This window comes from Vespula vulgaris, chromosome 21 (assembly GCF_905475345.1).
Source record: "Vespula vulgaris chromosome 21, iyVesVulg1.1, whole genome shotgun sequence".
NCBI lineage: Eukaryota > Metazoa > Arthropoda > Insecta > Hymenoptera > Vespidae > Vespula > Vespula vulgaris.
Window position 1 is genome coordinate 1,363,899 of NC_066606.1, and position 25,605 is coordinate 1,389,503.

Below are 25,605 nucleotides of genomic sequence, written 5' to 3' on the forward strand. Positions count from 1 at the left end.
GCTTAGTCGAAATAATTTACGCATATTCCTAGCGTGACTTTTTCGATTCGACGAAATTCGAAGTTAATCTATTCTGCCATTTAAAATGTAAACGAGTATATCCTTGTGAATGCATTCGCAAAGATACGCGTTAACAAACAAATGCATGATGAATCTCTACGCGTAGAAATAAATTATTCGTTGGTTCAACTTCGCGAAATTTGAAAGGCAACAAAACTGATGACATATGAGGAACCGCGTACGAAACATTCGTACGAGTTATAAGTTAAAGGAAAAGCAAAAGGTTTAAATGTCTTTTTGTCGACAAAAGTGGACGCTTACAATGGAATCGTTGGCGGCACGCAACAACCCTCGTAGAGTGCAGGTCGTTAAAAATAGGCTACCGATGCGCACGCGTCTCAACGACAAGGTCATACTACGTCACCCTACGCGTGGGTCAGAACACTCGATTAGGATTTTAACTAGTCGACTGTAATCCTATTCGTCTATTTTTTCTAATTCTATGACATTGGAAATATCGAAGTGATTTTACTTTCCTACTAGAAACAAGTACTTGTTTCTTTATCTCGCTACAAGTTTACTTAGACAAAGGGAGAAACAAAGAACTTAAAATATTACATATGTATGTATCAGAAGTTAATGAAACAGTGACAATCGCTTTTATCGCACATTTTTCTATTCACATATTTTTCATTATTTTCATTTGAAATAAAATAAATTCTCCGGCCATTTATACGGACTCTTCGTCCATTTGTACGGACTCTCCGTCCATTTATACGGACGCGTTACCAATCGAATAAAAAAAAAAAAGAAAGGAAAATAAATAAGGCGTCATCTATCGTAGGTACAAAAAAGTTTAAGTCGATCTTAAAAAAGAAATCTTCCTTACCTGTTTTTCGCTCCACCGTCGATAAAACTGGTGCTGGTAAGATATCGACGCAAGACCAAGTCCGTCGATAAAGTGAACGCTTTGCGGGCTCAGTAGGTAATAACTGTACAAGACGAACGAGCCACGATTGTTCCTTACCGGAATGGAAACGAGAATAATAGAGAGAAAGAAAGTGAGAGAGAAAGAGGGAAAGAGAGGGAGAAAAACTGGGAGAATCGATCGTAGGTCCGAGACATCGAAAGAGAGAAAAGGGAGCTTCGCAATTTATCCACCGTTTTAAGGAGGCTAACTGTGCGCCATCGTCGACGGATCCCCAGACACTGTGCTCCCGCAGCCACGAGCTATACGCCGCCATATTGTGTCTTTCTCGCTAGTGGCAAGGAAAAACATTGTGATCACGTGGCGCAATTTTCTAGTAAACGAACGTTACAGATCGTAATTGTCTTTTTGATAATTGAACGTAGTAGGGTGCTCGTCAGTGGGATATATAAACAAAGCTCTTACGTGGAAGAGAAAAAGGAAAGAAAAAAAAAGACCGGTAGGTAGATTATAAAAGAAAGAAAAAGAGAGAGAGAGAGAGAGAGAGTGAGTGAGTGAGTGAGTGAGTGAGTGAGTGAGCGAGCGAGAGAGAGAGAGAGACAGACAGATAGAAATCATAGGCTGCCACGCGGTCTTCGCGTTGTCCGGTACTCTCTAACCGCCAGATTTTCTCCTTTTTCTTACGTTATATCTCATTTCTCTTGGAAAGTTTTGAATTATAACGCGTATTTTATTTATTCTACATTTTCATTTGACTCCATTACGGTCACCGATCGTAAGAGAGATTCATGAATTAAACGATTCGTGTTTCGTTCCGGCTGGAGGGACGATCTCTTATCTCTTTCTCTCTCCCCCCCCCCCCCTCTCTCTCTCTCTCTCTACATATATATATATTTTTTTTCCTCAATATGGACACCACATCGTCCTCGTTCAACAAAAATATTATTATAGGTTATAAAAAAGAAAAATATTCGTCGTATCTCGCAACATGAAAATTCGTATCTCTCGTCTTTCTCCCATGAATATCGATTTATTCTCTCTCTCTCTCTCTCTCTCTCTCCCTCTCCCTCACAGTGTTTCTATCTATTATCTAAAAGAAAGAAGAAAAGAGAGGGAAAAAAATAAGGAAATCAGAGGTGAAACATGATCGAATAGCGTGATAAAATTTTCCTTGATATTATTAGTATTGAGAAAATAATCGAAATAAAAGGTGTGAATATGTGAGCTTCGTTTCTCGGTTCTCTTCGTGAAAACGACATCTGGAAATAGACATGTGTTGTATATCTGTGATGTATAGAGAGAAAGAGGGAGCAAGACAGAGAAACAACTTCTCATGGCCCGTTAACGTCGTTTCCCTCTTCGTGTTCTCGATTCGTAGGTAGTTTAGTTGGTGGTGGAACGATTCACCACTACTGGACGACTCCCATAGCAATTCGTGTGTTACAATTCGTCGACAACGACGACAACGACGACGACGACCACAGCTACGACGACGACGACGACTATGACTATAACTATGACTATGCTATGACTATGATCCCATGACGAGAGCCACGTTTTAAACGTTGAAACGTACATACGTATTATTTCTTGAACGACCGATACGACGAATCATACGCCACTAACTAGAAGGATAATATTGTTTCTCTCTTTCTCTCTATATCTATCTTTATTTATTTATTTTTATTTTTTTCCCTCGTCTTCTTCGATAGATACGCAGTCTTTTTCTATTTACATGTATACACATCCGTACGAATGTGTATTGTGTGTATACGTGTATGTATATGTATATGTATATATATATATATATCTCTTTGCGTCGTTGTGTAGTATATTTCTGTATACAAAGTTGACGCGCTCTACTCGCGTACTCGACCTCACATATACACACATATATATATACATATATATATGTATAGTTTTTATCTTTCTCTTTCGACTTTCAATATTACATTGGAGAATTGTTTGACAAATCCGAACGGACGAGAATAATATTCAAATTCGGAGAATTCACGTTCCTCTTTTTCTCTCTCTGTGTGTGTGTGTATATATATATATATATATATATATATATGCAACTTTAGACTTAGTCATACTTAATTTTGTAATATTACGTAACCACCATATTTTCCTTTTGATTTCTCCTTTTTCATTGATCTTTACTAAAAACATCGAAATATTCTTATGCAATTATCGTAACGTTATAAATATTAATTATTCGAGTTATTTAATACTATATTATCGAACTCGAACATCTCCAAGTCTCGTCTTTCTTCTTCTTCTTCTTCTTTTTGTTTCTTTTTTATTTTTTTGCTTCATCTTGTAATTCGACGTAATTAAAATTAACGCTTAACGAAATGAAGTAAAAAATGTTGTCGTATGGAAGGGCTAAAAACGTATTCAAGATGGCGGAAGCTACGGTAGGATACCACTTACACGTTGTTTAACATTCGATCGGGTTATAAATGAGGCGAACGAACGAAGATTCGTCTTATCGAACGACTCGTCGAGACCAGTTTTAGATTTTAAAACGGTACTCCAGTTTTTTCTCCTCGTTTCTTTCTCTTTCTCTCTTTCTCTCTCACTCGTGTATAACGGGTGTCTCAATGAATTCGACGATAAGGGATATCATTATTTCGACTTTATTCGAACGTTTTATTTGTCATCTTGAAAAAACATCGATCTTTTTCTTTCTCTCTCTCTCTCTCTCTCTCTCTCTCTCTCTCTCTTTTTTTTTTTAACGAATAACCAATAATTTTTTTTTCACTTGATTGTCTATCGATAAAATCATTTTTTTTTAGTTTTTCAATCAAAAGATATTTTTATTAATTAACGATAAATATTTTGTAGAATAAATGGTGAAATGAATATTTTTATCGTTACAAATAATTATATGTCACTTATATTCCGTACTAATATTTTATTAGAAATACTGTGCATTTATTTAAAATATTCAAATGATTAAAAATTTCGTTTCAATACAAATAGCAGTTTAATGAAAAAGAGCAATATTGTTTCAGACGCATTTACCATCGTTCAATGCTCGCGTTTATACGAATTAGTTGATAACAGAATTTTTTTCTTGTATCAATCAATATTTTATATATATATATATATATATATATATATACATTTATCATATCAAATATATAGTTAACATTTTTAAGCATATTTAATTATCAATGATTAATAATGTTTACTTAAATCACTGTTGATCGTATTTAATCGTTAATTTAATTAAGTCGTTTTAAATATTAAGTTATTCTATTTTATTTTTTATTCTTTTATTTATTTTTCATAAATATATCAATACGATACATTGCGATATAATCATTGACAAATTTCACCACAGAGACGTTATGCAAATAAAGTTGAATAGTTTATAAATAAACAAATAATTGCATTTCTAAATACACTTTTGTACATATATAATCAACGATTAAATCTATACTTAAATCACTATTAACAATGAACTATTTAATCATCAGTTTGATTAACTCTTTCTAAACATTATCATGGATTCATTGAGTAAATCCTTGGCAGACATATTATAAATCTTTTCGTTTATAAATAACTGAATCGTTTAATAACGATTTGATAAATACAAACGTGATTCATACGTTAGCTTTTATCTCTCTTTGGCAAGTGTCGTACTAGAAAATGAAGAACTATTAGAATAACCTTAATACGCGATATTTATCTTATCAACTTTTTTTTTTTTTTTTTTTTTTAAACATGTAGGTGATTATGAGATTTTTATTATGCATTACGAAAAAATTTTTTGTTCATAGTTTTTAGTTTTTCTTTATTTTTTTATTTCTTTTATTTTTTTGAAGGAATTTTAGATTCATATATTTAAGATGAAAGTCGATCTTTTTTCTTTTTTTTTCTTTTTTTATTTTTTTTTATACTCGTATCGCGATTCTTCGTTCGTATCCGACATCGACCTCGGTTACTTCATCGTTTCTCGTACAGCTTCGACATTCCGAGAGAGCACGTTGAACTATACGTCCACCTTCGTACCGTGCATACATGCATATGTAAGTACATATGTGCTGCTTGTGCAACAAACCATCACACAGAGTCTAAATCTGTTGATAAGATATTAATCATGAGGTAATTTAACGAGACACTTTTTATTTTTTTTCTATCTTTTTTTTTAATTTCTCATCGACGAATAAAGAATTTAACTATATATTCTACCACCTTATCATAATAATAATCACAATTTTAAATGATAATAATATTAAACAGATTGGATATAAAATAAAAAGATTAGATATAAAAATAAAACAAATAATTAGATTAAAAATAGAATTAGATTTAAAATAATAATAAAAATAAAGTAATATATAATAATGTGATCTTAAAAAAAAAAAACAAACAAAAAAAGCGCAAAAGCTTTTAAGTCGATTAATTTTCATCTTCAACGTGTTGCAAAAACACACATATATATATACATACATACACAGAAATATGATAAAAACCAATGTTGAAAAATCGATATTAATCGTATAAAACGATATTAAAAATGAAAATATTTTACTGATCGATCGATATTATGATGAAAGACGAAGTTGTGTTGTATATCTTGCACGTGATGGTGGTGATGGTGGTGATGCTGGTGTGGTTAGAAAAGGTACAGGTAATCAAGTTCGAAGCATAACGACCAATGACGTTCCTTGTCTTTTCTCCTTCGTTCCGATCTTCGAAGGGACGCGGAAGGGACGAACGAACGAACGAACAGCCGCTTACCGGTTTCGTTTCGATTCCATTTTTTTTCATGGTTACTTCTCCTTTACATCGAACACACCGCAGGTAGACTCTCCAGCATCACCTTGGCCGATCTCTTTTCTTACCTTTCGAAAGCCCTTCCAAGTAAAAACTCAGCCGATTAAGCTCTCCTCTCTTCTTTTTCCTCTTTTCTCTCCCTTTTCTCTCTTTTCTTTCTTTTTTGAAATCCCCTTTTCCCTTTTTCATCTCTTATATACTTCGAAAGTTGTTCTTTCGCTAAGGAGCACTTTTCTCGACCTTACGATGCTCTACATACTTGAAAAATCTTACGTCGATCCTTGAAATCTACTGTTACGTTCAACTTCCCTTCGTGTTCTCTCCTTCTTGTTATTTGCAAATTATTTGTTTTATATCTATATATATATTTTTTTTCTTTTTTTCTCTTTTCTTTTCTCCCTTCGTCAAAGTGCATCACGTTCGTTATTCGTTCGTTGTTCGTTCCTCTCGAAAGCAAAAAAGAATTTATCGAAGTGATTTGTTAGTATAGTAACTTTTCTGAAAGGACGATCATTCTTTTGATTTTCGATGTTAATTAATTCTTATGACGATACGACTGGATTAAAGAAATTAATTTTCAATATTTTAGAATTTAGAATATAATGATTTAGCGTTTTGGAAAATAAAACGTATTAAGTAAATAAGTATATAATCGCGCGAATTTAATGAAATAGTTCTTTTTTTTTTTCTTTTCCCGAATTTCGAGGTCGATTAACGTATTACGCGTGCAAAAAAAAAAGTTATATCATGGTTTACGTCGTGTACTCTTATCGTGTGAACATTCGTTTCTTCCTTTAATCGTGACGATACATCGAAGGAGCCAGAGTGATTCATGAATGAACGTAAAAGAATCCGTGTTTGTGTGTAATACGCGTACGCTTGAGTACACACGAGCGTATCTTACAGGTGACTCGAATCGATCGTAAATTTTTTAATCCTTTAACGAGTTCTCATTCTTAAAGAAATCGTTGCATTGATAAAGGAATAAATATAAATTTATATATAGACGTATATGTATATATATATTTTTTAATTAATTTTTATCATAATTATATATATATATTTATTATTATTATTATTATTATTTTCTTTACCTTATATATAGAAAAAAATTTAATCAGACAAAATCGAACAAAAATACATATTGATAAAAAAACTGATGGAAATAAACAATAGATATATATACATACACATATATGCAAGATCATTATGTATTAAACATTCTCAGATAGCTTTTAACTCCGAACAAATCGTTCAGATATGATCGATCGTTCGTTGGTACAATATAAAATTATATTACCATTCGAATGTAAATATTTAAAATGACTACATACGTATCTATGTATATTCGTTTACGTTAATCGCATATATAGTATAAAATCGATCTAATATATTCGCACATCGTTTGCGATTAGAAACACATTGTCATCATGTGTGACTATGTTTTAACGCAATAATAATCTCGTCTTGTACGTTTCGAATTTCACGTTGTTACACATTGAACGAAATCGAACCGAGTTATATTCGTTGACCGAGGTACCTCCTTTCTAAGTTTCTTTAATCTAATATACTTAGATGCTTTTACCCAACATCTAATATTACTTTGCATGTTCGTACATATGTCTCGTATATCATCGATCAAGTTTTTACTTAGTTTTTAATTATCGATCAAAGAATCAATAGTTTTAATATTTATTTATCGATCGATCGAAAAATCGATCGATCGTTTGTTAGTTAGATATTTCTCCTTTCTCTTTCTAACGAGTAACGTTAGTTTTACGATAGGAAAAGTGTTGTGGCGCGCGTCTCGATTACGTCATGTTGGATAAGTCCACGCTAAAAGAATAATATCGTTGTTTTCAAATAGATAATAAGAAATATAAATAAAAAGAGAAAAAGATAAATAAATAGAAATAGAAAGAGAGAGACAGAGAGAGAGAGAGAGATTTAAGTGTGAAAAATAAAAGAACAAGCAAACGGAAATACGCGTTAAAAAAATGTTAAGCGACAGTTTCAAGAAAAGTTGCAGCGTTTACCTGCTGCAGGAAAGATATAAATAGATCTTCACTGCATTTATCTACCTTTACTTGCATTTCTTTGAAGAAAGAAAAGTATTATTAACTAATCCTATCTATGGTAAAATGCAAAAGGTCTTCTTTCTTCGTTTCTTTTTAAAATAACACTCTCTACCTATATAAATCACTGTCCGATCAACAATAACAGTCTTTCAAATCGCACAACCAGAAATAGACAAATGACGACTTTCGGACAAGAAATAGACGAAGTCTCGACAAAGACATAGAAAATTTTTCTCATTGGAGTTTTACAGCTAGGACGTACAATTTTTATAAAGAGAAAATACAAATTGTTGCAGGCAGTTTATTAAATAAAAAAAGTTTTCTGATATATTTAAAAAAAAAAAAAAAAATAAGAAAAAAAAACAATTTTGAAAGATCAAATCAGATCAAAAGAAAGTTTTCAAACAACAAAATCCGAGGAAAAAAATTTCTCCTCGCGTTCTTTCGTTCTTTCTTTTTTTTTTTAATCTCATTTGTCGTTAGAGTAGTTTTATAATATCTATAAGATTGAAACGAGAGGATTCTCGAACTTTCTCGATCGTGATATTTTGGAAAAAATTATCTTCGTAATTCCTTACATTTTGACGGACAAATATATAAATACTACATACAAATATATAACATAGTATATATCGAGATGAAATTTGATCGTTCGAATAATTCGATTAATTTGAATATTTTACAATTCCCGCCGGTAAAGAGATTTCGAATATTAACACATGTACGCGTACACACACATACACACACACACACGCGCGCATCACACGTCACACACTTCACATGCTTCGAAAATTATTAGTTTTTTTATTAAAAAATTCGATAACAAGTTATTTACGGGAGTAACGATTCGAGAATCGATCGTAGTCGAGTGTCGCTTCGATCGCATTCCTATGTTGTGTGTGAATGTCCCTTTATACGACTGCGCATGCGCGTACCCATCTCCCACCATTTCTTTTTCTGTCTCTTTCTTTCTCTCTCTCTTTCTCTCTTCCTCCCACTCTGTTCTCCTTCAGGCAATATAACCACGTGTTAGAAATCTGTGCTGCAATTCCGTGCTACCGAGTCCACTACCGCAGTCTTGTTCCAGCTGTCCAGTAAAACGGTCGATATTTTCGAAATCGAAAAGTAAATAAAAAAAAGAAAAAGAAAAATTTCTGTCGAAGATAGATCATTGTTAACTCATTTTCTATACGTATATATCCTTGATCACGTGTATCGCGAATTATATTCCTCGAAATTCTTCACACGTGCGATTCTATCGACAAATAAGTGTCACATGTTCTATCGTATCGAAAGTTTCTTCGAGTGGTTTTTCTTTTCTTTTTTATTTTTCGGCCCTCCACACGCGAAACGTGTCCTTCGTTCATTCATCGAATGCGATTATTAATTACGATTTAAGCTCTCATCGACGTCCTCGTTGTCGTAGTAGTTGTGCGATTTACGAGAAAAAGAAAGAAAAAAAAGAAAATCGTGAGAAATGATGGATCGATTGGTAAGTAACAACGAAATATCTAAAAAATGAAAATTGTATTTACCTTAATTATTTTTGAAAACGTGTCAGTTCTTCTTCACTTTTCGTGATTCTGATCGTTTCTTAAGATTTACGAAAGTAATGAAATTAGTTTAAGATCTCGTAGAATATTCTCGATAGAGGAACTCGCAAATCGATTGTTTCGTATCGATTTTCTTTTCTCTTCTATTCTATTCTTTTTATTTATTTACCGATTGTTCTTTAGCTCGATCATTATTAATCTTTTTATATTCCTACAGAAATAGTTTTTTATCTCGTTATAAAAGTTTCGCGTTCTTTTTTTTTTTTTTTTAATTTGAAAAGAAGATAAAGTACGCGCGCTTAATCGTGATACGAAATTTTAATAAGTACTCTATTATGAATCTTATCACAAATCGATTTCTATAAATATCGTTTCTATTCGATCGATAACTAGCAAAGTTGATTGGATAACGTAACATACACACACACACGTATACATGTATATAAAAATTCTTTGGTAATTCGAGAACGACGATCTTCGATGAATGTAACATTTCTTCTATTGGGTTGATTATTCATCAGCATTGATATTAAAACGTAGAAATATCTATGTATGTTTTATTTCTTCCATTATTTTGTTTGCTTTAAAACGATAAAGAATCGATAACCGTGTAACGAGCAAGTAGACGTATCAACCTTTCACTTTTATTTCGACATACATACAAAAAGTACACATTGTTTTCTTCAATATGTGGATAACGATCAATTTTGTTTCCAATTCCATTGTCAATTTTCATTTTGTACCTTTCAAACGTGATCTATACGTAATGACGTTTTATTATTATTATCATCATCATCATCATCCGCGCGCATTCATTATTCGAACGTCGAGAAGAGAGTTGTTAACTTTAATAGAGAAAAACATGAAATGCTTAAAAAGAATTCTTTTTTGTTTATTTAACTATTGAATTATTTTTAATTTTAGACTCTTTATGCAACAACATACGACGATCTTCTTTGTTTCGTTTTTTCTTTTTTCAATTCCACGCACAAATTTTTGAAAGAAGAAAAGTTTCGGAATTTGTATTATTCGCTTTTGTTTCTCGCAAGAATATCGTGTTCGTTAATTTATTATACTCGTAAAAAATGTGCAATTCCGCTTAATATCTCGTGGATAGGAACAGGTGACCGTTAAAACTAGCAATAATGCTTACAAGGCGTTCGTTTGATAAAAAAAAAAAGTTGCGCGAATATACAAAGATACGTTTAACGACGTCTCGATGCTATCGAAGCTACTTCTCCGCGACGATCCTTCTTTTTTCTTCTTCTTTTATATCGTCTTAAAGCAACTGAAAGATATAACGAAAAAAATCACGAATTTCAAAATCTTAATATTAATTTTAGATGTATCTAATAAAAATGTCTTTTTTTTTTTTTCTTTTTTATTTCAGATTAACGAAGTTGTCAGCAATTGTAGTTACCGTGGATTTAAAATATGTCATCCACGCATATTCAAATTGTAAAGTGGAGCTTCCCTGCTTTTGCTTTGATCATTGGTCTTCTCTGGTACAAACGAAGACGCGTAGACCGAGCTGATCCAGGTGGAATTAGCACGTCAAACGTGAAAGAGAGCAACAATGATGTAAATACTATGTTATACAGTACTCCTTCAAACGAAGATTTAAATCTCTCAGATTCTGGTATTCACGCCAATGATTCTTTCTCGAGTTTACTTGCTCAAAGCATAGATGAAACGATTAATAATACCGAAAAGGTCAGCAAAAAAGTAGATATTACAACTAGGAAGCCAGCAACGTCACCTATTTCTGTACCATCAGCAAAATCTTTAGAGAATAATCAAGATTGGTACAAGGACGTCGAAATAATTTCGAATATGGAGGTACAATTAGGAAGTAATCCTAACACTAATAATTTCGACTTGATAGCGAGAAGTATGGGAGCAACTACATATCCCAACGATACTGCTAACGACAAAAAGATCGAGAAGATATTCAAAGATATTCCTGAAGAAAAAGAATCAAATAATGTCCACGAGGTAACGTCTTCTGTAAATAAACAAGAAGAGATAAATAATCCGTCTGTTTTCACCGAATCGAAGGAACAGCTTCAGAATTATCCGCCGGAGGAAGAAAATAAAATTCAAGCTCAAGCATTATCCGAAAGAGATTCTGCAAATTATAGTCCGGTCTCTGGAGTTTTAGAAGGAAGTGTAACGGACGAAGCAAGAAGCGAAGGAAGTACAGATAGTGGAAAAGGTAGAGCTAAATGTTATGTACAATTATTATTATTGTCGTTTACTCGAATGTTACAATAAACGTTTATATTTCCACAGGTGGAAGCATCAAAGGACAAATAAAAGATGTTTCCCTATACTCTATCTACGAGTTTTGCATATGTCAGAATTTAGTGGGTAGACTTATCGGACGTCATGGTAGTTTCTTACAAAATATACGTGCAAAAGCTGGCGTTCATATAATCGTAAAACGTCATCCTACACTGAGAGATCAAAAAATTTGTGCCATCCAAGGCTCAGTAGAAGGCATTAATATTGCTTTGGATATTATCAGGCAAAGATTTCCAGAAAAGAAATATCCGTCTGTAACGCTTGAACAGATTTTACCAATGGTAATACCAGAAGGAATACCAGTTCTTCCTGAATTAACACAGTTGTCTTTAGTCGAAGGAGTTAACAACGACGTTTTAGTGTGTCACATATCGAAACCAAACAGATTATTTCTACAAATTCCGACACACCCAACATACCCTTCGTTACGACTTTTAGATGCAAATATGACACAACTATACAATTCTACGGAATCGCCTATGGTTCCAGACGAACTTACAAGTACGTTGATATTTATTTATTACAATATCGTTCGTATCGCTTAATAGATCTGATATAAATAATATACAAATTATAACATTTACATATTACTGTCAACAGAAGGAATGATCCTTGTGGCTAACTGGTATGACAGATGGGTTAGAGTATACGTTGAAGATCCAGATCCACGTGGAAAAATGACTTTAGTACGACTCGTTGATCATGGTGGTTATTGGACTTTCCGCAATGCTGATATGAGGAAAATAAGGTCAGATTTTCTAAGTCTACCTTTTCAAGCGATTGAAGTATTTCTCGCAAATTTACAACCAAAAAATGGTAAGTATTTCCCGTTGTGTGTGCTATTTACATTATTTTAAGTACGTTTATCTCAAGTATTGTACGATTTTCAAAGGTGATTGGGAACAAGAGGCATATAATATCGTTGGGCGGATGTGTTCAGGAATCATTGGACAGGCCCAAATTGAAGCCTATATTAATGCAAATGTGTACATTAATTTTTTCCTTAATATTCCAAAACATGGGGTAAAATCCTATATTTTCATATAATCTCTATAAATTTAATTGATTTGACTCGATATAATATTTATCTGATTTCTGTCGCGCATTCTATATATTTTATTCACGTTCCAGGTGATATCTCTTGCCGACGAATTAATAGCACGTGGATACGCAGAATTTGTATCTTTAGAGTGTCTAGTATCGGACGAAGATGATACGGTTGTTGCTTCGTAGAAGCATAAACTTATGAAAGAGCATACACTCGTTAAGAAGGGTGTATAGAGACATATGTGATCGTGTGATTGTGTTTGATTATTTGTGTGAGTGAATTCATTTATAAGTAAAACTTGCGAGAGAAACATTATTTTAAGTTTAAACACCTTTAAATGTAATATTTTTTTTTTCTCGTACATACTTAAAATAATGATATGCATTCGTGTTTATCTGACATGAGTTCTGTTCATGATCAGCAACGATGATACTGAATCAGCACTTGTAATACTCTATTATAACATTTCATAATCGATGAATCCTATAGCATTTCGTTACGAAAAAAGTATGACTATGGTTATAAAAATACTCGTATTCGAATTACAATAGTTCAATCATAAAGATGCATAGAAAAAACAAAAAAAAAAAAAACAAAAAAAAATTTTATATCCATTTACACTAATGAAATATAGAACTTTTGTGCTTGTAAATTGCAAATATTCGAGATACGTTTCATAATGATGGTAGAAAAATTATAGAAAAATTTCTTGCAAATCTTAGAAATCGATTATAATTGGATATAAGTAAATATATAAATGCAAGAATATCTTCGAGTACATCATGATTATGAAACATTATCTTTTTCCGTAAGAACTGATAAATACGTACTGAACACTCGAATTATAATTCACAACGTAGTAATAAGTTTTACTCGTAAAACTTCGTTCATCTGTATTATATATAAAATACACATAGTGCAGCTCTTTATACGGCACTGAGAGCGTTTCTAACAAAACTTCATTCTCATATTATATCTTCGGATTATACGATTTAGAGACTGCTATGAAAACATACTTAAGGTTGTTCATGTTTGCTTTTTCTATAAGCTGATTCTAATATCATCTTGTTTGTATATAGTGTAACATTATACCTTCATATATAAAATATTTATAATATCTACCTAATAATAATGACGGATAGATGCCAGCTAAGTCTGCATGTCAACGGTATGACAAAATCAGAATTGTTAACTTATTCGTTTTATATTTTCCAAAATAAGTGACATTTTGTGCTATTTCAAACAATTTATCGATTATGACTTTTACATATATTTAGATAAAAAAAGTTAGTACAAGAAATCACTAATTTGTTGGAACATGATGATTTCATTGTTCTTCCTTTTTCTTTTACATCTCGTTTGTCTGTATAGAGTAAAAAATAAGTGCTATCCTTAAAACAAGGACCGCTGTCAAAAATTGCATAATTTTCATTGCAATATATAAAAGTAATATAATAATTAATAACAATAACAAATAATAATTTTGTCAATTCAAGTGATGCATTTTGTGATTGTATAATTTTTTTCCTCGATGTATCGTTACGATCTCCGTGGATTATTCATTAATTAAGATGTCTAGTTGCTATTATGAAAATACTAAAGACACGTAATTAATAAATAAAACTTTAATTAATTAAATTTTTAATTGTTATAACGATACGATATTTTGCAATTAAATTTAGTTATAATCATTTTTTGTGTTCTAAGACATATTAAACGAATGGACTGCTGCAGTAAAGATCTTATAAAAAATCTTACAAAAATAAAAAAAAGAGAAAATTTAAGAAAGTTAAAAAAAAATTATACAAATCACTTATATATAACTTTTGTACTGCGCTCAGCTGGAAACAACTTTCTGAACTGTTATATGTTAATACTGAATCTTGTTGATACTTAAAAATATAATGGAAATATTTTTCTAATAACATGTTTAGAGTACAGTTGCTCAATTGTTTGTATTGCATTATACACTCCTTACATCATTGAGCATTGAAAAAATTAATATAATATTTTCATTCTAACACTGTTCTGATGATCCATCACAGATGCAGATTAAAAATCATGTTTTTTTTTTTCTCTTTCCTTAAAGGATCGTGTAAAGTTTATGAAGATTGTATTCTTTCCATTGTTAATAGATCCTGCAAATCGAGAAATTATTATAAATTTTAATTAAATGTACATATATTATAGTTAAATGCAGCATCCAATTAACTACTTATAAATCTTCATTTATCATTACCAAATAAATGAAGGTCATTTTGTATATAATTCAATGTAATATCTTTAGCATTTTCATTAAAGCTGGCTCATTTTAATCGAAGAAACTTTGTCCATTTCTTATATATTTATTTCCGTATTACTGCATATAATTCTTGCAAAATTATGGATCTGTACTTTCATTTCATTTCATTTTATTGTATAGAGATTTATATGAATTATTATTTATACATTGAAAACGATCTTTAAAACTATTCACAAACCCAATGCATTTATAAAGGTTTACATTATAAATACTCCCAATTGTATAATTCTCAACAGATTTTGTTGATCAGAAATTCATTCGAAAGATAAAGACACAACATGAAGATTTCAAATTTCTACAGAAAAAAAGATTTATTGCGGAACGAAAATTAACCTTAGAAATTACCTTTTTCCTCTTAAACGTGACTTTTGGAAGAATGTTATTATCATAAAAAAAGAAAACAAAAGAGAAATTGATACTTTTTTTTTTGAAGAATACTTTTATTTGAATTTGAAAATTCAAAATTGACGTATAAATATGAACAAAACGATTTATTAAAGATTTAGGATGAAGTCATTTTGTAACTGTTTCCTTGTTTTGCGTTCAAAACGAATATTGTAAGTAAATACATACGTAGTTCGTTGTATAGAACCTGTTGATTTGAAATCAATCTTGAGCCTGGCACAAGTACACGTAACGATAAGATAAATCGAGAAAAGAATTTTTCTTCATACCTGTTACATTTCGTTGAAATCACACGAATAATTTCACGAGATACGATTTTAATTTCGAAAGGAAAAAGAAACACTCCTCTCACGGTCATGGTTTGACGGGATAAGACTCTCACGAGAAAATAAATAACGTCTCACGTTATATTCCCCTACCCAACGCTACTGTTTTTTGTTACTTTTTATTACTTGTGTCACGTGACATCGATACGTCATCCAATATGTCGTAACATGTTTAACCTAACCTTAACAATGTTCGGATTATTTCCCCCCCTCTACTAGACTTCTACCTGACCTATACAATGATCCTTTTATCTTCAATATGGCAATGGATTAATCATAGAAAGGTGAGAGCAAAATTACGAAATCACAATATTGGTTATGTATCAAAAACTTATTAGAAATTATTTCAAGAAGATTTCTATAAAACTTGGAATATATTATTCATTAATGTTCTCAATGTTAAGATAAATAAAATTTTCCAAAAAGTTATTTTGCTCGATTTGCTGTATTTCTTCATAATATCGTTAAATTTTGTATACAAAAGAATAAAAATCTTCAAGTTGAACTCGAAGAGATAAAAAGTGAAAGATCATTAAACGAGTCTTTTTTTAAATATTATATTATGTACTTATATACGTGTACAGACTTTGATTTGCTTGTAACACCTCTCGAATATATTTTCGCGAATGTTTGATATTAATCAAGAATACAATAATATATTCTTTTCAAGCAAAACAAAGTAACATTTTAAAAGATATGTAAAAACAACGATTGTTTGAAAATTTAATAGAATAATTTTGAAAGCTTAGAGACGTGTGCGCGCGTGTGTATATATATATAATTATATATATATGTACATACGTTGTATATATATATATGTATATATATCTATATATTTATCTCGGACTTGATGTAACAGTTCAGAATGGTCTCACATAGAAAGAACGACAGTCAGAATTCCAATATCTTATTGCCGATTTTAGTAAGTGCTTGTGCTATTCCTATATCAATGTTGTTTTGGTCAATAAACGTCCTTTATTCAACCTTCTCGTCGGAATCCGAAGGTTATAACGAAGGTATCGTAAATCTAAATTTATTTAATAGATAAACATTTTTCCCACACAAATATTTTATGACAGAACCATCACAAATGATATCACCATGGAGATGGTTGGCAGCTATAATAATTCCAATAATATTCGTCTTTTGGGGCCTAAAAAAGAAAAGCTTGGATATCTCCGGAGCTATATTTGGTAAAATGTTCCACAATATACTTCTACGATATTTCAATGTAAGAATGTTAAGCAGATCAACCAAATACGACATATGGGATTTGATTTTGCTTTGTTAGGTGTTACTAACGTTATAAAATTTTATTAAAAAATTTATTTCTTCGATGTAATTAATAATTTGTTAAATGTGTTATTACAGGATTGTTCGTGGGTTTTATATTGACGCTCACAAGTTCTAGTCATTTAATATGTTTAATAGTATTTTTTATTACTGGATCGAAAGCAACCAAATTCCGTTCTCACTTGAAAAGAAAACAAGAGAAAGGATATAAGGAAGGTGGACAAAGAACATGGGTTCAAGTATTGTGTAATGGGGGAATGCCTACTCAGCTAGCTTTGTTGTATCTTCTGGATGTGGGTTGTGGAGAACATCCTATTGATTTCGATAAGAATTACAGAAGTTCGTGGTTATCTATAGGAATATTAGGTATATTAATATATTATTGTATATTATTTACTGTATTAAAATAATTTATATTTTTAATTTAAAATCATTGGAATCAGCCATTGTTATATTATTATAGCTGCTTTTGCTTGTTGCAATGGCGATACGTGGGCTTCTGAATTTGGTACGGTACTTGGTAGCAGTGAACCATTTCTTATCACAACAAGGAAACGAGTACCACGTGGTAAATATATTACATGTTTTGGTAATATGAAAGTTAGGATATATATATATATATATATATATATATATATATATATACATATATACACACACATATATATACACCGGGTATATTTTAAGGAACGAACGGCGGAGTATCATGGATAGGTCTGTTGTTTTCGGCTCTTGGTGGGATAAGCATAGGTTTGGCCTTTTACTTCACTACATTGTACACCGTAGATACAGCTACACTAGAATTAGCTGCACCGCAATGGCCTATTATTATCATAGGTGGAATAGCAGGACTGTTTGGCAGTCTTTTAGATTCTATACTAGGGGCAACATTACAATATTCAGGTATTATGCATAAAAATATGCTGTTACAATATATCTGGAATATCTAATATATATTTACAAATGAATATATCGTTTGAATAATTGGAAATATTCTTTCAGGCATAGATGAAGAGGGATTGATAGTTCAACATCCAGGAAAAGGAGTGAAACATATCAGTGGTAGACAGATATTAGATAATCACAGTGTTAATCTTTTATCATCGATTATTATTGCTCTTACTTTTCCAAAACTGGCAAATGTAATTTGGCCATGAGATAGATCTGATAAAAAAATTGCACCATTTATTTAGTCATATAAGTAATTTTTTATTTCGTTTATATTTTATCAAGTAACTATATTTAAAGATATTGAACATATATTGTTTTTCTTTGTTGAATTTTTCAAATAATTTATACCTTTTAAATTTAATATATAAAATTAATTTATTGAATGTTATCACAATTATTATACAATATGTTTTTCTTTTATTAATAGACTGCTTTACTCAGGAATATGCTATGTGTGAACAAAAGCATATAGAAATAATACTGCATTTATATAGTGATACGTTACCATTTTGTTTAAATTATTCTTAACTTTCGATAAAAGATATTTATGCATTCCAAGATGTATCTTGCATCGATACTGATACTATTTTCTTTTTTTGTTATGTACATGTGTATATTTAGAATTAAGACTTTTTATAAAAAATTGATTAATACAAAAAATATATCACGATTACAAAAAATAGATCATTGATACATGGAAAGATAAATGCAATAATTTCAGAATATATTGTTGGAATAAATTTCTTATTATAAAGTTAAATAAAATATATGGAACTTTTTATACGCCCTTCGTTTGGAGCCTTTTGCACTACTACGCAAATTAAACGTAATTTCGTCCTAGTATTATATATGTATAGTAATATTAACATTTATATATATATATATATTTATACATATATATTTTTTCTTTTATCTTTTTTTTTTCTTGTTTTATTTACTCGCACACGCAGCGTTGTGATACATTTTATACGAACGAATTACTGCGAAATTTTTACTAGCGACGAAGAATTCGATTATCTTCACGATTTTTCTCGTTACGAGAAAAAAAAGCTTTAAACTTTTTTAACGTAGTTCTCAAAGCTCTCTGTATATGTAAACGTTCATGCATCTACCTAGTCAGAATGATATTAATCACATAGGTATTCTCATTGCCCATTTGATTTCAATAAAAGTTATAGATTATAGAGTATATTTGATGATATAGATATCATTTATTATCATTATCGTTACTATTATTACTATTACATTCTCTCCCGTTGAAATATATATTACAAATGTTACTATGATTAACATACGATCGCGATTCATACATTTTCGTTGAGTAATATAGAATTTTCCTAAATACAGATAAAATTATCTTTTAAATATCCATATGTTCTACATGATGATCTATCTATTTATGTATATATGTATATACATTGTACATAAACGTGTTATATTAGAAGAAGGATCAGAATGAAATATAATTGTAATTTCTTCTTGCGAAATTTGTACACCTCCTTGTTACAAATTATTAGCAAATACATTCGTGTATACAATATACGTACTTACATAGTTAATATCTTTTATTGAATTTATAGAATCATTTATAAAAATCAAAACTGCAATTAAAGACTAATCGTATGATACGACAAAACATAACATAGTTTTTTTATTTTTGATAATGCGTCGATAGAATGTACCAACTAAAAAAATATACTTTTTTTTTTTCTATGATAATAACAATAATAAAAAAGAAAAATATTCTACGTAAGTACCAATGTTTTATGGCAACTCGATCGATTGATATGCTTTTTAAAAACGATTGCGATTGCGATCGAATTAGAGAATGTCGGCGTAAGTTAAATAACTATGCGATATTCGATCGAATATTTAAAAATGAACGATATAGAAGATAATGATAACGATATCGATGTAATTATATTTTAATCAGGTACAGAATTGTATGTTAAACTTTGCAATATTTCGATAAGTGTAGCAGACAAAAGGGGTTTTCAAAGTTTCACGAGGCCGCTCATGTAATATACATAAAAAGAAATGATTGTTCCACATGCTTTATTGTTATTAATATTATTGTTGTTGTTGTTGTTATTATTATTACTATTATTACTATTATTACTATTATTATTACTATTATTATTATTATTATTATTATTATTATTATTATTATTATTATCCTGATTTGGTTAAAGAATATAATAAATATAAAATAGAATATAATTATTTATCCTTGTTTTAAACAGGAACAGATACATTGCTTTTCGTGGAACTATAATATAAGAAAACATAATTATTAATAAGAGTCTTGGTGTATATATGTATATAAGGGCTAATCGATAGATCAACGAATAACAAAAATATCAAATTTATTATTATTTCGTAACAAATATATATATATATATATATATATATATATATATATATATATTTGTCACAAAAACTTTGGAATAATTATAATAAAAACGATCAACAAACTGAGATATTTTATCGAACGTTGCATTCTCGTCGTTCATAGAATTTCGAGTAATCGATAATATACGAACGAAGTATCTATATAATTGAAATGATGCAATATAACAAATTCGCAATTTCTTCGTCTACGAATTTAATCAAGATAATTATTGATCGTAAATCGAGAGTTAACAAGCTGGTAAAATAAAGTGATTTCATTACTTTCGTTATTTGACAAAGAAGGCGAAGAGATAGGATTTAACGAACGCCGTTTAAAGCTCGAATTTTGAATAATTATAATAAAAATATTCAACAAAATCAAGATACTTCGTTTGAACGAAGGCGTCTGCGTTCGTCGTAGAATTTTCGTATGTACCTAATCGATAATATACAAAGAACGAAGTACGATTTAAATTACAATTTAATTAAACAAATACATAGATCCGTTCGTCTTATTCTAAAAATTTGCTTACTCTCTCTCTTTCTCTCTCTCTCTCTCTCTCTCTCTCTCTTCGAGTTTGAATTTAATCGATACTACAATTAATAATCGTAAAATTATGTTGACGTTACGACGTTGAAAGAAATAAATTCAAGTTTAATTTTTTTTCTTTCATTCGTTATTTGGCAAATAAGAAGAAGTCGAAGAAGAATTAAACAAACGTATTACGTATTTCAACACAAGGTACGTAAACGTTTAAGATGACCGTCGATGATAACGATTCCTTAATCATCAACATTGTGTCTGATCAGGCTCGTTGATATTTTCCGTACGTTTCAATAAAACGTTTGCGTGACTGTTGTTGTTGGCTATATTACTTTCACGGCGAGCGACCAATTGCATAACGCTTTGTCGTTGACGATGATCATCTTCTTCATATTTATCCGGTTCAACCGACATCGCGGATTGATAGTCACACCTTCTCCTCTCCCGCCATCGGACCTGCGGTCGAGCGGATAAACTGAAACAGTCAACGTCCCAAAATGGACTCGACTTCGGCACGTTGTCATTGGCACGACACGGATGATTCGTTTCTTTCTATTTTCATTTCTCAAATATGTGTATATATATATGTGTGTGCATATATGTATATAGATATTATTTCTTACGTTCCCTTTTTTCGAATTTCTCAAAAATACAAAAACTGAATTTTTTTTCTCCCTTCAGGATCAATAAAAATTTCTTTTCTCTATTTTATTTTATTCGGTTAAATCATCTCTAACAGCTACTCGTAAAAGCGAGATTACTTTTGACGTGTTTAACTCTTTCTTTTTTTTATTTTTTATTTTTCTACAAACGATATAGAGAGATAATGCGATTAATATGATCTTTTTTTAGACGCATTTACGCTGATCTTGCTCTCGTTAATCGATTCATAAAAAAAAAAAAAAAAAGAATGAGATGATGTATAAAAAGGATATCATTTTTTGTGAAGTATTATTTTCTCGTGTTCTCCTTGGTTTTATCTCCTTTTTTTTTTTATCGTGAAGAACGCGAGTAAATAAATGAAAAAAAAAAGAAAAACTCGATTTTAATGCATCGCACGTTTCTTTCTCGAAGAGAAAAATTGAACAGACCTACTTTACGCGTAAAAGTAAATTTGATTCATAAAGACTTGAGATGGGTTACGCAAAGAAATAAGATCTCCATTTCGAATTACTCCGAACTCTGGAATCGCATATATTTGCATAGAATTCCTATCGATTTCCGAAGATACGAGAAATACCTTCATAGTGATACGAACTTCCTGTTTAATTCGAAAATCATGTCACGCGTGAACGTTTCTACACCACACGTAGTACTATGATATCTAACGAGGGGTAAATTTTAATAGAAATACTAGTTGAAATTATTATACCAGATGAAATAACTATAATACGTATCCACGCGCGTGCATGTGTGTGCGTGTGTATCTTATTTTTTTTTTTTTTATTATTTCAATATATTCACTTCGATTATGTTTTATATATTTTTCCATCAAAAATTTCATTTCACTCGAATAAATAAATATATGTAAATAAGTAACTCTTCCCTTTTCTATATGATATTTTTTATTTCTCGACTTTTTCTATCCTTTTCCTTTTTTTTTTCTTAAAAAAAAAAGAAAGAAAAAGAAGAAAGAAAAAAGAAAAAAAAAATCGAGGACGGCCGACTTTAATACTCAGCGAAAAAACTTACTTTGAAAGGTCCCGTGTCCTTTCTTAAGCATATGCTGACGTTCGAAGTGCATAAAAATGTAAATTTATATGTCTATCCCAAGGGAATACGGATATGGTATAAAAGAGAGATATCGAAACGAGTCGACCATCTGTTTTCTACGGTGACCAGATCGTGAGAATTCTAGATCATATATAAAAGATGATAATATCGTTTTTTTTTCCATTAAAAAATTTTCACATTATGTAATAACTATATACATGGACAATCGTGTAACAAAGAAAAACATATACACACACGCGTACACTCGAACATATATACACAGAGATTAGATACATGTTATTTTACGTTACTCGATCAAATTCTCGATCTTTCTTATAAACTTACTTTATCGAGCAATGATACAGCGTTTATGCGTCATAAAATACATACATTTGTTCTCCAATTTCAAATTTTAATTCATTGTTAATTTTTTATGGATTAATGCGAACCTTGCAATCCGGTTCGCGCCATTGACCGTTCGTGCATCGATCACTACGCATGCAAAAATTGTGTTAAAAACCAATTGCGAAAACGTTACCTCTTCGATCGTCATCTTTCTATCTTTCGAGAAAAAATATTAATTCATAGAATGATTGCGTTAAGAAAAGAAAGAAAAAGGACAATAACCAAAAAAAAAAAAAAAAGAAAAAGATATTATCCAGTTAGTATTTATCTAAGTCCTCGAAGTAATTTTGTTTATAGCGAATTCGTGTGACATTAATGTATGTAACTTTGTATATGTATATATGTATATATGAGTTGACAAAGTTCGACTTTCGGTGAAATTGTTTCTCAGGTTGGATCTCAAGTTCCACTTGAAATTTTCGTCTGGTTAAATTCACAACCATCCCATTTTCGATTTCCGTCGAGCTTCGGTCTTATAAAGTTAGAGATACTCGAGGTTTTATTTGAAACTTGTAAATTCTACAAGATACGCGATATCCTATATTGTATAAGTTCGAAGAAAACAACAATATTTCGTACATTTGAATCATCTCAAATTGAAAGCATGGATATCTCAATAATTTTTTACATTATAGAGAAGGAATATGTTATATAGGTTTGATTCGCTGAAAATCATATTTCTAAAATATGGCGAACTTTAATATACAATATCTCTTCTTGGATATTTTGATATTTTGAAAAATATAATACTTAAGGTAAATTTTCATTCACCGGAAAGAATATATGTTTGATTCGTTGAAATATCGTATCGTATAAAGTACCTAAAATATTGGGAGACTTTGACGTATCTGTACTTCGATATTTTCAGATATATGACACTTCGTGTAGATTTACATTCACCACTATATCAGACTTCCTTAAAAATCACCTACGATATATTCTTCCTGAGAAATTTGTTTCTATTATCGTGTCATAAAAATTTACTTATATATCCAAGCTTTCAGTTTTTTAAATTAAATGATATGTGTACGTATACGTAAATCTAACATGATTAGAAAATATTTTTCAAATTGTCTTCGATGATCAACGTAATACAATGATATTAACAAATCGATAATAGCTCCGATTCTTTTATAAACAAAATTCTTTACTTATCGACAGTTGCAATTAATTTCTGTCGAAAAATTATTCCACTGGACAAATTCGAAAGTAATCGATTATTTACGAGAATACATAAAAATAATATTTCGAAATAACGAAGACAATTAATAAATGAAAATATTAATAAAGCGATATAGTAAGAATACAGTCAATTAAGTTCATACGAAGTTGCGGCGATCGATCGGTGTGTGATAATAGGAGATGTGCTTTCTAGTAGTGTATAACTTTCTATTATACATATAGATATATATTATATATATATGTACATATAATATATATATATACGAATAGTTATATACATATATAACTATTCGGTCACGATCACAGTTGCATAGCCGTCAATCTCGATAAAATCACAATACCAGTTGATCCTCTAGATATTCGATCGAGTCGAACGATCCATTTTATTTTTATTTTTCTTTTTCCCTTTCCTTTTTCTTTTTTTATCTGCATATGTATTTTTAAAACCTCGCCCGTCCTTTGGTTTACGTATTGTAACGTAAAGTTATACGAATTTGTATATGTGATCGTAATCTGTCAATATCCAAGGGAATAGTTTCCATCGGACGCATATATGTACTATATATCATGATCATTATAATTGATTCAAGCAATTTCACGTACAACGTATTCTAGATGTCTGATTGAACATTCCGATTTGACATTATTGCGAACGCTTTCAATAAATTCATTCCGTTTGATTGGTTAAACGAATAGATAATACGAATATTTTATTATCCTTATAATTATAATGATTCAAATGTAATTTACGAGAAATAAATTCTCGTATGTGCGCAACCACAAATTTATTTTTGTGGATTGTCCTTTCGACAACCTAAATAAAACTGTCTGATTACAAAAGTATTTACGAAAGTTTCAGAAATGTTTTGGTTTGATAGAAAGACGAAGAGGCAACGAATAAAATTAGAATGAAGAAAAAAAAATAAAGAAGAAGAAGAAGAAGAAGAAGAAAAAGAAGAAGAAGAAGAAGAAAAGGAAAGCAGCGTTATTTCATAAATCTATAAATTAGAGGATTCTCTAATCTAAGAAAAGAAAGAAAAATTTCCATTGAATCTTTTCATACCGAGACAGTAGTGGCCGTACAGGAATTCGCTCGTTTCCGTAGTAACATCGTACCTTCCCATTTTCGTTTGAACTGGGCTATCACCTATATATATATATGTATATATATAAAAAAAAAGAAAAAATAGAAATAGAAAAAGTAAATCGAATATATAATATCTTTAATTTAATTTAATTTAATTTAATTTTTTTTTAAATCTTTCATTTTATCGATCGACTTACCTCTCCGTTACAGAAGCAGAAAAATACGGCGACGCAGAGGCCCTAGTTTAAAGGGGAAAAAAAAGACAAAAAAAAAAAAAACAAAAATACAGAATTCGTTAAAAAAA

General features: G+C 30.5%; 3 protein-coding genes and 1 long non-coding RNA gene across 13 annotated transcripts in view; 2 read left to right on the forward strand and 2 right to left on the reverse strand.

The window, feature by feature from the left end:
- The first annotated feature begins 1,113 nt into the window (after window positions 1–1,113).
- Window positions 1,114–15,025, forward strand: LOC127071362 (KH domain-containing protein akap-1). Of its 2 annotated transcripts, none has more exons than XM_051010552.1 (6): window positions 1,114–1,427; window positions 10,741–11,565; window positions 11,643–12,155; window positions 12,255–12,470; window positions 12,547–12,677; window positions 12,786–15,025. In XM_051010552.1, exons 2-6 carry the CDS (start codon window positions 10,785–10,787, stop codon window positions 12,885–12,887), a joined length of 1,743 nt encoding a protein of 580 aa, XP_050866509.1. In that variant the 5' UTR covers window positions 1,114–1,427; window positions 10,741–10,784; the 3' UTR covers window positions 12,888–15,025. The 2 variants fall into 2 exon arrangements, with proteins under 2 accessions (XP_050866509.1, XP_050866510.1); XM_051010553.1 differs by lacking the exon at window positions 1,114–1,427 and adding an exon at window positions 8,335–9,289.
- Window positions 14,639–15,863, reverse strand: LOC127071367 (uncharacterized). 2 transcript variants are annotated; one of them, XR_007784989.1, is made up of 2 exons: window positions 15,578–15,863; window positions 14,639–14,840 (listed from the first exon to the last, which is right to left on the reverse strand). It is a non-coding gene; the product is annotated as an uncharacterized LOC127071367 (long non-coding RNA). The 2 variants fall into 2 exon arrangements; XR_007784990.1 differs by having other exon boundaries at window positions 14,942–15,757.
- A 30-nt stretch (window positions 15,864–15,893) lies between these two features.
- LOC127071365 (transmembrane protein 19) lies at window positions 15,894–18,744 on the forward strand. The gene is made up of 7 exons (XM_051010571.1): window positions 15,894–16,019; window positions 16,595–16,751; window positions 16,815–16,928; window positions 17,107–17,394; window positions 17,492–17,596; window positions 17,716–17,931; window positions 18,031–18,744. The coding sequence occupies exons 1-7, from the start codon at window positions 15,975–15,977 to the stop codon at window positions 18,183–18,185; spliced, it is 1,080 nt and encodes a 359-aa protein (XP_050866528.1). The 5' UTR covers window positions 15,894–15,974; the 3' UTR covers window positions 18,186–18,744.
- A 342-nt stretch (window positions 18,745–19,086) lies between these two features.
- The window catches only part of LOC127071363 (calcitonin receptor-like), a 100,002-nt gene continuing 93,483 nt past the window's right edge, over window positions 19,087–25,605 (reverse strand). For 7 of the 8 annotated variants that reach the window (XM_051010557.1, XM_051010555.1, XM_051010559.1 and 4 more), the window contains 3 exons: window positions 25,499–25,540; window positions 25,278–25,361; window positions 19,087–21,370 (listed from right to left, as the gene is read on the reverse strand). In XM_051010557.1, the coding sequence (XP_050866514.1) occupies window positions 21,161–21,370; window positions 25,278–25,361; window positions 25,499–25,540 (336 nt within the window). In that variant the 3' untranslated portion in view covers window positions 19,087–21,160. Of the gene's footprint in view, window positions 21,390–25,277; window positions 25,362–25,498; window positions 25,541–25,605 lie in introns of all 8 variants that reach the window. The other variant, XM_051010562.1, reaches the window with a different exon arrangement.